This window comes from Metopolophium dirhodum, chromosome 1 (genome assembly GCF_019925205.1).
Source record: "Metopolophium dirhodum isolate CAU chromosome 1, ASM1992520v1, whole genome shotgun sequence".
Classification (NCBI taxonomy): Eukaryota; Metazoa; Arthropoda; class Insecta; order Hemiptera; family Aphididae; genus Metopolophium; species Metopolophium dirhodum.
In genome coordinates, this window is record NC_083560.1 from 73,486,826 (window position 1) to 73,501,110 (window position 14,285).

General features: G+C 30.9%; 2 protein-coding genes across 2 annotated transcripts; both read right to left on the reverse strand.

Annotated features, from left to right (window-relative positions):
* Positions 1 to 272: 272 nt before the first annotated feature.
* LOC132933801 (uncharacterized) lies at positions 273 to 2,441 on the reverse strand. The gene is made up of 3 exons (XM_061000079.1): positions 2,264 to 2,441; positions 1,882 to 2,136; positions 273 to 776 (listed from the first exon to the last, which is right to left on the reverse strand). Exons 1-3 carry the CDS (start codon positions 2,324 to 2,326, stop codon positions 273 to 275), a joined length of 822 nt encoding a protein of 273 aa, XP_060856062.1. The 5' UTR covers positions 2,327 to 2,441.
* A 7,708-nt stretch (positions 2,442 to 10,149) lies between these two features.
* On the reverse strand, positions 10,150 to 10,710 carry LOC132934135 (uncharacterized). The gene has a single exon (XM_061000406.1). It carries the CDS (start codon positions 10,708 to 10,710, stop codon positions 10,150 to 10,152), a length of 561 nt encoding a protein of 186 aa, XP_060856389.1.
* Between the last annotated feature and the right edge of the window lie 3,575 nt (positions 10,711 to 14,285).

The following is a 14,285-nucleotide window of genomic DNA, read 5'->3' on the forward strand; positions in this document are numbered from 1 at the left end:
TGCAAATATAGTTTGGGAAAGTTTTGCTCAAATTTTGGTTTTTATAACACAAATTTATTTTTGTTTGAAAGCATCTTCCATAAAAATTAAATTTAAAATTGGATATCAAAAATATGTTGAGTGAAAATATAAAACTTAATGAAACAAAAATTTGATTTTTTAATTAGAACAAAATGTTTTCGATGATTAAAGAGAAACCTTTAAAACGCTGAGTTTGATAAAGATATCAAACACTTTATGTAGGCAATCAAATGTAATAATTTCTGATAATATTAAGGAGTACTCACTCCATAATCATGTCTAGTTCTTCTGGTACCTGTATTAGAAGTACATTTGAACAAATTTCTATTATTCAAGTGACTTGTTCGTACAAAATCTATCACTGTATACTCCGAAATTTCCCTTTTAGGAGGGACTGGTGGCAACTCATTCTTATTTTTATTGTTTTTAGGCTTACAAACAGCAATTTCAACTTCCGTATAAGTAATTACTTCTTTAGGAGATGCATAAGAATTATCATTATCAGAACTGCCCACCAACTCATCATTATTTTGATTGGTATTCAGCACATTCTCATAAATAGCGCAGTAAGATCTGTCAGGGTTTAGCTCGAGGTATGGAGATTCAACATTTGATTGATTGCGATTTCTTAGTCCACTAAATCTGACTTCATCGTAGACCTCTTCTTCGTATTGATATGCTTTTGGCCGTGAAAGACCAGAATAAAAATGCACTTCAGAAGACATATCTTCAGCCATATTTATGTCATTTGAAATCTAAAATAAAAATATTTCCTTAGTTAAAAGTTGCTGGTAGACGTAATATTATTTACCTATTTATTAATTTTAACTAGGAAAAGAATGTAATAATTGGTGTTAGGTATGTATTAAAGATTCTTATTATATTAAGTAGTTTTTGAGTATAAAGAAGACGAACAAACAAACATTCATATGGAGTTGAACTGTTGAAGGGTCATATTACACATTATGAATTCAAATTATTAATCAATTATAATAATATACAATTTTTTTTTAGTTTTGGTATAGACATAAAGTTATTTATTAGCTTCCTACATTTAACCAATGTAATTTATTCTAAATGCAATAAATATATTTATTATTTATTAACATATTATAATAATACAATATTTAATTATAATATTTAATAATTGTTTATTTTAATTTTTACGCATAGGCCATCCATTGCCTATCCTTGCAATTGTAAATTTAAAGTCAGGCCACAAAAAAAGACAGGGGTGGTAAAGGACACCCTGCACCCCCCCCCCCCCCCATCCACCAATTGGTACCCCTGTTGTAAACGTGGTGTATGGGGCTACGACGTATACCCTAGCATAGGTTTACTGACTTGGCGTATACCCTATGCCCTATGGCCTATACAAGTACTAGATACGAAGGTACGCACGTATATACCTTCAAAATTAATCAATAACATAAGTGAAATAAAATATTAGTTACTTCATAAAAGTATTCTCGGAATTATGTAACAAAAAGTAAGTTTAATTCCATCTGATGCATGAACGTAAATATGGTTAAAAAATCTGGGGATTAGATTTATCACGTATAGGCGGTGTTATACCCCACTATAAGCTAAGTTTATGTTAGATAAGACATTTTTTTTTTTTTAGAAAGGGGTCTAAGCCTGCAAAGCTCTCCCTCATATACGCCTATGTGCTAAACGAATACCCTAGAAATAAATTACGAATACATCTATTGATACTATTATACTCCTATTTCACAGTTTTAAAACGCACAGACCTACAGCAGTCCTAAACGATTACAAGTGAATATTATATAGATTTTTTTTTTTTGAATAAAAACAGTTGTTTCATATTAAAAAAATACTAATAATAACCGATGATACCTGTAGATGTGCTTTGATAGTATTGAAAATTTTATCAGCATCTTTGCTTCTAAATGCAAATATTCCTTGTCCGTAGGGAGACAAACGACCAGCCTCGAAGCAGAACATAAAATCCTCATATCCGTAGCGTCGGATTGTGCTCAGTGGACATGAAATGGTTGATTTTTCATTTGCATAATGCATTACCAAATCACTATCAGTGATTTCAATCTGACCGTGATTTATTTCATTACCACTGTAATCTATGTTAGTAACCTGTAAGTTGTTTTCATACAACAGTCATTAATTTTCATAAAAATTTTCAGAAAAAAATTATACAAAAAAAAATGAATTATATATTTTAAACTACACCAATATTGTCAGTAAGTAGGTAGGTACTCACTTTGAACATAGTCGAAGTAGTTTCAGTCGAACCAGTTTTCCTCTTGCTGGATACACATCCCATTTTGATGTATCTAGATTTCCAATAATATATAATAAAATATAATATATGCGAATATAATACGATTACGACACGAAATAAATTAGTAAATATATTATGTATACGATGGATCGTGAGATGTATCTACGGAGGGTTTGAGACGGACGGATGAACGATCAGTAACTGAGAAACCGATAGTTAAATGTTATTGGAAATGGGACCGAGTGGAGGACGCGCACCGAAGTACCGAACGGAGCGCGGGATCGCTCGATAGTGAAATACTACAGCAGGAGCAGCTGTGAGCTGATTACACAGAGAACTGGAAGGTTAACATCAGAGTTCAGGCAGGGTGCGCTGGGGGTTATCATTTCAGTCCTCACTCCTTAGAGTCAATGTTTAATCTAATCGACCGCCGAACAAACGGACTATCGACAAAATACATTTGTATTCTATTGTGTATTTGTGTGTATTATAATAATAATAATAATAATATAAATAAGTAATAGCACACTAACACACTAAATAATGAACTACCAATACACGGGTCCCTTCTACATGTTGATGTGTAGCGTGTACATGTAGCATTATAATAATAATAAAATAAAACTCAACGACCACTGTACGAGTGTACGACAATATACTTAGGTACCTTACTAGGGGGTTGAGTTGCTGGTGGATTATATTGATAATAAATTGCTGGTATGTCTTCTTTTGTTGAGGGCTGCGGACTTGGTCCGAATACCAAAGGGGCGAGACGTACCTATATATTATATTATAGTCGCGTCCTGTATTTGCCCATACGTATAATGGGTGGGTACCTACCAAGAATAACGCACAGTTCACACTTGTTTGGCGCCGCGGGTGTCCGACCCGAAGGACACTTCTCGGCACACGAGTTTACCCAAAAATTCTTAGAATACGTGATTTTCACACAACGATCGCAGTGTATGATCTCCATACAATATAATTTGTTACCAAAAAAAAAACATTTCGACCGCACATCGTCGGCCGTTGTCCATATAATAATAAATTGTGTTGTGGTCGATCTCAACACACGCAGAGCGGTAGGGAAACGTAAAACAGCGCCCAACATTAGTATATAATATTGTACTCAAGCCAAATATTATTTTGCATCAATTGTATTATCAACATTCGGTTCAAAAAATAGCCATTAGATGTATTTTCGTTTTTCACAAGTTATATATTACAATTTCTTTTGTTCGGGTTAGTGGGTTCCTATAGTTTCCTACCCACCAAATACCTGCAGTGACCGTATGTCCATTTCACTTACACCATCCGTTAGAATAAACCGATAATTTTATTTCTCTCCTTTTCAATACGAGCTGCTTTAACATATGTTTTCGTGTTTTCAGTTTCTTACACTAATAATAACGTTGAATATAATATGTACGTAAAAATCCAATATCGACATTTAATGATTATTATACCAACAATTAGTATTTAATTAGATAACTTTTATTTATCTCTTATTATTATAATGAGCTACGACACAAATATATATAAATTAGTTTCAAAATTCTCTACACAATCAATGGATAATTAATATTGATAAAAATTATAATTAGGCAGAATATACTATTATAATAATAAAAAAAAATTACTCTAGGATTTCTTGTAATTAATATAATATTCAATATTTACATGTTATATTATTATTATTTATTATAGTTATGCGTTGTTAGTTTTTGGTTAACGTTCGTTGTATGAAATAGTGAATATTTATTTATAAATAATTATTAAAATAACAATTCACTAATTTAATATTAATATTTGATACAATTATTATTAAAATAACAATTCACTAATTTAATATTAATATTTGATACAATTATTATTACTAGAAAAGAACTAATCAAAAATTCAAGAGCGACGCAATATCTAAAATCGTCTGCAGAATAACACTATATATTTTAATTTAACAGTAAATAATTTGACGAGTGACGACAACAATAAAAGAGCCAATTATTACATTTCAATTATAATAAATACCAAAATATTTCTATTTTAGTTATACAGTGTGATTTATTAAACATGTCCGCATCTTTTTTATGCTTAAATCATGCATGTATGTATAGCCGTATAGGTATTCAAATTCCGATTTTAATTTATAACGAAGGGCCAAGGGGGTGATGTAATGAACATTACAATATAGAACTTACTATTTATTGCTTTTTGTTCTCCTAATTTTTTTTTCTATGATGACTTAAAATAAGGATTGAGGATCATAACGATCATAATACAAACAAAACAGTGTGCTAACACCCTCCTAAGTAATAAGTATAAAAATCAGGAATTTAACATTTCATTGAATATCTATGTTCGTGGCTGGCGCAAGGGCATGCAGTGCAACCAGTAAACAGTAACCAGTACACATGCACAGTACAGCGCTTAAATGTAGGGCCCTGCGGAAACGGAGCTCACTTCAGAAAAGCAAACCATTATTAAACAAATGTTATAATTATTTTTAAAAGATAACATTTTTCAAATTACATCAAAATAGTATTTGGCTTCTACAAAAATCACAGATCTATACTATAATACTAGATGCCTGACTCGGAGACCATACTTGAAGCCAATCGTCCTATACCCTAACCTATATGGTTAGGCAATGTTTACAAATCGATGTTATCAATCTTCTAACTATTATATACTATAATATTGATACCAGATTGTAAACATTGCCCAACCTTTGGCTTCAAAAACCCATACACAGTAGAATATAAAGTCGATCATATAGTATAGTAGTATATATCTGTGACAAAAATTAAAAATCTCAATCATTTTTAACAATATTTAATATTTTAAATATATTGAAAAGGATTTTGAAACAATCAACTACTTTCAATGTTTTATTCTTTTCGCTTTTCATAATATCCATTTTTATTAAATTAAAAATAATACACACTACCTATAGAAATAAAATGTAGGTAGTAACGTAAAATCTCGTGCGTAAGAGCTTCGATCAAATACATACTGGCTGCTAGTAACATAATTATATTAGTTAATATAAATCATAATCTACATCCATAAATCAAAGATTAATACTTACCTGTTTTTAAATTGTCCAGCCGAACAGAAATCGGAATATCACAGGCTGCAATTTACGTACATTTAAAATATACCTGGGGCGTAATTTATTACGTATGTTTTAAAAGTCACGAGCCCCAAGTTACATAGTATATGACTATGACATTTTTTAAGGGACGAAATTTACTGACTGATATTTTTTTTAGTATAAAGATCAAGTATAGCCAGTATAGCCACCTACGCATAATTCAGAACAATGAAGGAATTAAAACAATGTACCTACTATGAAGCATAGTATTATGACTACCTATTAGATACTTATTACAAGAAATTTTAAAATAAAATTAGTATGCTAACCAATAACCTTGTATTTTAAATAATTAATATTTTTATTGTAACCCCGTTAACCACTAACTTAAATGCACAGGTAATGAATTTGTTGACAGAATCTGGGGATTCAAAATAATTTGTACGCAATTCACAAAAATATAACATAAAAGAAGCTCTACAGTTAAAATTGGAAAAATAGAATTTTCCGATCATATTTTTCAACCTTTTGTAATATTCAATTAAAATAATAATATATATTATAAAAAAGTAATGAATATTATATGGGTTTTTTGAGGATATAATTTTTGTGTAGAAAATGACGTCGCATTTTAATTTATTTCACGTATTTATTTTATTTATTCACTCATTATACCACTCAAGATAAAATGTTGTATATTTTATATTTTATGTTTTGTTATCGACTTATGCCATAATACAGATTATTTCGATTTCGAATCCGATTAAAAAAAAAAATCATTCTTTTCTAAATACGATTCATGATCCCCAAATAAGATATAGAAAACAGTTTTTTTCATACGTTAATCTATTAATAAATCATAATGATATAGAGTGACTGCTTTTTGTACTTTTGTAGTTTTATCAAAATATACCATCATGATCGAGTATAACGGCAGGAATGTATTAATAGCAATGGCATTAATGTATCGTGTATTGTAGGCAGTAACCCAATAGTTGTATGCGTATTGTTAAGCTCTTATTTTACATATTGTTCATAAAAGTTAAATATATTCTTAAAATATAATGCTTTTTGAATCATTATATTTACAATAGACATAATAATAAATGAGAGTTTATAAAATAAATTAAATGTAAGTAACAAGTTATGGTCATAATTTTATAACATAGATATAGGTATATACATTTTTTTTTAACATTTATTATTAAATACACGATCTGTAATTAATATTTTACAATATGGTATATAAATTAATATAGATATTAAAAAACATCAATATGGTGAATGTATATGATTTTAAATGTACAATTATTTATTTATTTAAGGGTTTGAAATTCAATTTATATAGATATGCAAAAAAACATACTATACGAAGTATATTTGAATATTTGTATTTTATATTGATAGTACCTATATAATAGGTTAAAAGCGCAGGTATTAAGGTACGATGTCCAAACCGCTGCTACTCGCGACGGCTGGCCGCATCGACCGGCCGCACCATACTGCTCACAGACCAGTAGAGTCGCCAGCCGCAGCGGCTAGTTGGTACATTGTTACATTAAATGTAGGTAGATACCACAGTTGTTAAAATAAATATATAGTCATAAAAAGAGTAGATACACTTTATGAACAAAGAAGTCATAATTAGATATTCTAAAATTGCAAAACCTAAAAAAAAATTTAATGCCCGCCTTAAAATTTTCTGGCTACGGCACTGTTATAAGATATTGTTTTTTTTTAGTATATATGCTTGTCTATTTGTCTGTTTTAATAGTTATAATAACTAATAAGGCCAAAAATACTAATATTGTGGTCGCTTCTTATTTTTCATAAATTATAAAGATTATATTATATAAGTTAGGTTAGGGGTCATACCCAATTGGGTAGGGTGTAAATTCGGTGGGTCGAGAGACAAAATCGCCTCGAGTATAGAGCGTTTTAAAACGTTATACACTTATATACTCTAGTGTTATAATACCCGTTATATAAATACTAATCAGTCTAGTAAATTATAATTAATTAAGAGGGCAAATGTCATAGACTACAGGTGGTTAAAACCTTAATCCGACCCTTCCTACATATACGTATAGTAAACTTCTGCACCCTGGTAGATTGAAAACAAAAAACAAGTAGATAGTATAATATAAAACACATGTGTACTATGTGTGTGAAAACACGGGCAGCACTGTAAAAACAATCCCCCTATTTTCAACAGGTAAACGATAAAAATCGAGTTGGTATGTAAACTATTCCGTTTTAATGTTATTGCATTATGTATCTATGATTTTCTGAATTTGAATATTACACTTTGGTTTTTGAATATATATGTACGAAATTTAAAAAAAATTCTAATGATGACGACTTTGTCATCTCGTATTTATAAAATGTTCTTAATTATTCAAAAAACATTATCATTATTATATTTTCAATTTCTTCATTATCAGTTGTATACTCATTGACTATGTTGATTGTGATCAATCTTTCAAGTGAATACAGTCTACCCCCTATATTATACGGAAAAACTAGTATTAACAAATATATATTAGCTTTGATTAGTGAAACAAACCGCATCTTCCCGTGTGGCCAACAACAAGTTATTCTCATTTTAGAAAAATGTCCCAATTTTCCATCGTTGTTATGTTTAAAACACAATGTTTTAAACAGATTGTTTAAAACCTAAATTAAAAATAATTGTAAATTAAATGTTTTGTTAATTTTTTGAAACAGTGTAAAATCCAAGTGAATATTGTGTTTTTTTTTGAAAAATGTAAAAATACAGCAACTCTTCAATTTTTCAACAACGAATGTTGTAAGTATAATTTACACATTGGCGTATAATGGGGTGGAGAAGTTAAAGAAATTATCCTCCCTGGAAGTTGTTTAGCCCCCTTCCGGGGCATGACATGCTCACGTTATTTTAGTGACACACTCAAGTACTGAACTTGTATTTTTATCGTTCAAGCTATGGATGAAGAAATTTTTAAGTTTAAAAAAGTTCATCAAGTTCGGTGACACGCAGGGCAAATAAAATACTAACAATTTTATTTGATACACGGGTACAGAAATGTTCTCTGTTATATGCTATAGCCCTCCTTCCGATATATATATATTAATCACTCTACACATATCGCCTATAAGTTTAGTTAATATATATTAATAATATAATAAAATAATAAAATAGATGATGAATAGTAAGTATATATTTGTTTAGATAACAGTGATGTTAAATTTGACATTTAAAAAAGTTGTATGATAATGTTATGTTATTATCATCATAAACCTGAAACATTCAACACACCGTACTGTCGTACTAAATTATCTAAACGTTGTTGTTGGAGTATGTTGAAAGTTGAGAGTACCTTGTCTGCCTAGTGTGCCTGAATTACCCAAAGTGTTATTACTTTAAACAGTCAAAATCAAAACACAATTCAAAATAAATTGTTTTATGAATTATTTAATCAACATTCAACTGTATAAATAGTTTTTAAAATCCTCCCTACTATTTTTCACTTAAAAATATTCTCCACTTTTCGAGTTTTTAACGAATAAAAAAAATCAACTTAAAACGCTTTATAGAAAACTATACTTGTGAATTTTTGATAATTTACACGTACATTATATTATTACCAGATTTTGTTATAGTATGTGTTAAGTAAAAAATATAATATACTATATTAGTATATTACTATGTATATTAATCTGGTGTTTAAATAATTTATAATATTGAATAAATCAATAGATTGATATGATACGTGTCTATATTTTATTTATATTACTAATCTGCTTTACATTATTATAATATAACGTATAAAAGGAAATATGTGATCGTCATTCGTCACACAGTCAAAGTCCAGTCTTATCATAATTTTTACTAATCTTAAAATATGTGAACAGCTCATATTACAGCGACATTGATGACACGTTGTTAAACACGTCCTTGTGTATCTAGGACCGTCCTTAGAATTTGCGAGGCCCAAGGCAAAAACCAATATTTAAACCAATTTTACCACTTTTTTCAAATGCGAGGCCTCCTAATGTAATCAAAAAGCGCGAGGACAAGGGCCTGGGCCCTGCTTGCCCCTCCCCCCCCCCCCCATAAGGACGGCACTGCGTGTGTCAGAGTACAGATAGGCGCTAACAAACGTGTTAATCCGCTGAAACCCATCACCTGTAAAAGTACACACAATGACAGTGTGATACTTAGTAGCCAGATCAAGAAATTACTGTGTTTGGGGGTTTTAACCCCCAAATAGTCCGTACTGTGATGTTTTTGTTAAGAATCCTACGTAATTCGTAGATATTGTAATTAGGTACCACTTATATGATTTTATTGCATTTTGGGTTACTGTATTTTTTTATGAAATAATTCTCTGTAAATCCTTATTTAACCACTGCAATGACACTATTTCATATTTGACTGGAAATATCAATAAATGCATTTAAATTATAGCAGACCAGTAGACTAAATAATTATATTAAAAAACTGAAATTTGAGACGATTTCAATTTGTATATCATTGTAATATTCCCTATACAGGAATTATCTGTTACATAATTATTTTATATCCACTTATCCGCGTGGGGTAATTTTTATGACAAGTTGTATTTTTTTCATGTGTTGTAGGAGTCTTTACTCGACAAATGACCAGCATTTACAATAATTGTAACTTGAGAAAAAAAAACCAATCAATTCGATAGGACGAAGACGATAATACATTACAAATAATCTTATTAACGGTTGCCGCACACCTATATTATACCGTACGGAATCATTATAAAATCACTTTCGCCTTGACGTCTCGTGCACAGATGTCAGTGGCCGGCCGGAATTGCTCACAGTGGACGCGGCACGGTCGGAAAAACTTTCTGAGGGCGGGACGGTCGTCGTATTGATCGGAAGCCCACTTTCGCATGCGACGCGAGTTGAAAGGTCGGTAACGCGCGTCACGTCCCGCCGAGCGCTCGCCGCCGGTCCCTCCGACGCCGGTCCCTACGACGCCGGTACCACCGCCAACGCTGCCACCGTTACCACCACCACCGTCAACCGGCTGATGCGACGCCTGCGACTCGGCACGGCTGTCGTCACGGTGGCCGTTGTCCTGAGTAAGATGTGGTGGCCGCGGCGGACACGGCCGGCTGGGAAGGCAAGTGGCTGCCGGGTACGTTAAACACGGCGGCCGGTCGGCCATGCACTTCAGTCGCTCGCATTCGTGCTGCATCCCGTCGTTCCTGGTACACTTGCAGCCGACGATCAGCCGGCCGCCCCGGAACTCAAACCGGTCGAATTCGGCGGTCGGCCGGTTTTCGTCACAGGTCGTTTTATTTCTCGACATGAGTTTGTTTACGCACTACCCCGCGGACAACTGCTTGCGGTTTAATAGTAATAATAATTTTGATCGTATTTTTCGACTGGAAAATCATTGTCAAAAATCATTAGCTACATAGATTTATTATTGTTAATAATATGATTTATTGATTGTATGCGGGGATGCGTATAGCGGAGGCCCATAGGGGGGCGTATAGTAGCTCGGTTCGGGCTTAAATGCCCAAAGGTAGGTATTTGAGGATTCCACATGGGGAAACATAGAAATATATTAGGAATATATTTTTCTTATACATTAATTGTATTTAAAATTATGGAATTTTAATTTCAAAAACACGTCTTTTTACGTATTTTAGTTCGTATGACGTCATTATTGATGATTAGAGGTGGGATTATAATGCAATATATTCTTTCTGGTGCTATAAACGTAGCTCTGTATGAGTAAAAGAATGTATTTTAGAAAATCCTGCAAATTATTTCAATAATATTTTGCATGTATTTGCTTTTTTTGAGAAGTTCAACTTTTTTAACAATCCATTTTTGAAGCGAACGTAAATTGTAACACACAATTATTTGGTGTGATACAAACAAGCGTAATAGTAGAAGACGTAAAATATAGTCAGAAGGTGTCGAACGTGTAGTTTAATCGTATATATAGGTATAGATATGCAATACTTGTTGACCATCGTTTTCATATTATCTATGAATAATTATTAAAGAGGCGATAGCAATACTCATATTATGATATATAATAAAACATTGATTACTGTACAACACATCCCGTTAATATCATTGTATAAACTGTAAGAAATACATTTGTAAACGCATTTATATAGAGCATATTTTAAGATTTATAAGGTGTTTTTGCATATGTTTTAGGGCATTTCTTATGGGCTATTAATCCCAGTACTATTTGTATCGTAATGGCCGGCCAGATGGTCGTATATTATATATGCTGCAGCGTAGTAGCATGCTCGAAAATAATCCTTAATTATAATAATATTGTCCACATAGTAATTTACTACTATGCATAATATACATCTTAAAGCTGTCAGTCAATACACATGTCCTTGATATGCGTGGTCACGGAGAAAGGGAGTATATGCCGAAAGCTTCAATATTGACCTCCAAATTTAAAGTGACGTCACTGACACGTAATTGTGTCGCAGGAAATTTTTAGACATGTCTAAATTTTTTTATAAACAGTTTTAATTGCATAATAAATGTTGTATTGGTGCCTAACATATTTGTATCGTATAGTTTATCATAATTATAGACCTATAGACTGAAATACGATTTTATGGATACCTATTTTTAAAATAATTTTTTGTGTGTATAAATAACATTTTAAACGAATTAGAGCCATTTTAATGAAATATAATTTTATATAGGCTCGGATTAATCTAAAAGGATGAACAATTTTAAACAAAATATATATGAGTACTTGCATACAATTTTCAGCAATTTTTATTTACTTCTCTCAATTGTCTCTACAGAAAAAAATAATTCTTAAGTAATTGTGAATTTTTTGCTTTAATTCATGTGGTATTACACTTTGAAGATTGAAACTACAATAGTATATTACTTCCGCCAGTATGGAAATGTGCTGAAATATAGTTTATAGGCAATTTAATTTTTATAGTGTGTGGGGCCCTACCATAGCTATATAAATTCTCTATAATAGGTAGGTTAGCAGGTACCTATACAATATAGGTAACATTATGCTTTCTATTTAAATATTTCTTTTCATTATAACAATACGTGTTTAATCTACAAGTATAGTGTAGGCCTATATAATACCTATATTATAGGTAAACTATAAACGTATACTGTTTTATTTTTAAACTTTGAACATATTGTAAATATTATAATCGTATTCATCGTATATTCGTATAGAAATAATAATAGAAACCTAAATAATAATGTGGCAGGTCAGAGCACTCAGAGTTGACTATTGTTAGTTGCTTGTGTTTTTTTTTTATACAGAGAATTCGGAAACAACAATAATATAATATAATATAATATAACATAATATAACATAATATAATATAATATAACATAATATAACATAATATAATATAATATAACATAATATAATACTGCGTGTTTCGTTATTATTGTTTAACCATCGTTATAGTAATCGTTACGACTATAATATATGCAGTAACTAAATCAATTTATCTTTTTACAGCTACTAACAGGCATATATATATATATAGCGTGGGAGGGGAGAATATAGGGCAACTTATAACCCCCTCGCCTAGAAATGTTTTTCCATACAGGTGCCTAAACTGTAATATATGCACGGCTTATGCCGTTTTTTTAAATCTATTTATCGTATTTTTAATCAACGATCAGTCGATCTCTAAATGCGTTCTAAACATTGACAAAATTACTATGAATACCTACGACTTAAAAGAAAATTATAATATGATAATAATACTTTTTACTATAAGTACTACTATGTAATACTATATTTATTATTATTACTAGCCGTATTACCCGACATCCCACGGGTTAAAATAAATCTATCTTTGAATTTTTCTGTATCGGTTTCTGTTTCACTTCAATTGAGACTTGAAATATATTATACAAACACAAATACAAAGTGATTGGTTTTATAATTTTCGACTTCTTAACTCTAGACACATCGTTAAAATTTATATTTGTCTCTATTTGCTTACGTCAAAAATAAGTCCATAATTAAGAAATCTAATCATTAATATAATCATTATAATTAGGTACCAATAAATTGTGTTCATAAGTATATAATACATATTACAAATATATATTATGTAAAAAATGTATGGCATATATTTACTTATTATTAAAATATCAATCTGCAACCAATGATGATTTTCGTGAGCCCAAACTAAACTCAAGTAGTAATTTTTATGACCCCACCATAATAACCTATAGGGGTTGCAAAAAAATGCTATAAACACAGTCTCGAGGAATCTAATCTATTGATATAGCTTCTACAGTGGCTCATTTAGAGGAGGGCAAAAGGGGCAAATTCCCCTAGTGGAAAATTTTTGGTGGTGGAAAAATTACATTAAGATATAATATTTTCATTCGGTGTTTATAATAATGAATAACTTTTATCTGTAAGACCTCAAGTTTGGTAATCGGACCTAGTAGCTAGACGTAACGAGTAACTACTGTCTACTTGTCATACTTTATTAGTATATTATACTATATTATTATGTGCTGTTCTTAACTCGTTAAAATACGTAGGATCTTAAAAACAAAAAAATCAAAATTCGTTAAAGGCACCGGTGCGCGGCAGTAAACCGCAACGTTGTGCGAATGCATAAAAACATAAAACCGACAACATCGGAAGAATATAAGTTATATTAAATAATATCATAATTAAGTAATAATTTCTACAAATTGTCTGTGCCCCATCGTTCTTAACTTTCTATACATGTTTCAAAAATAAAAAATCAGAAAAACGCATGGAGATTAAAGTGAATTTTTTCCTTTATTTAAAACACAAGTCATGTTTTATAATTTTATCTAGGCATTTATAATATTTATTTTTACACTGGACATCCGGGGAAGGGGGGCTGGTCAAAAAATTGT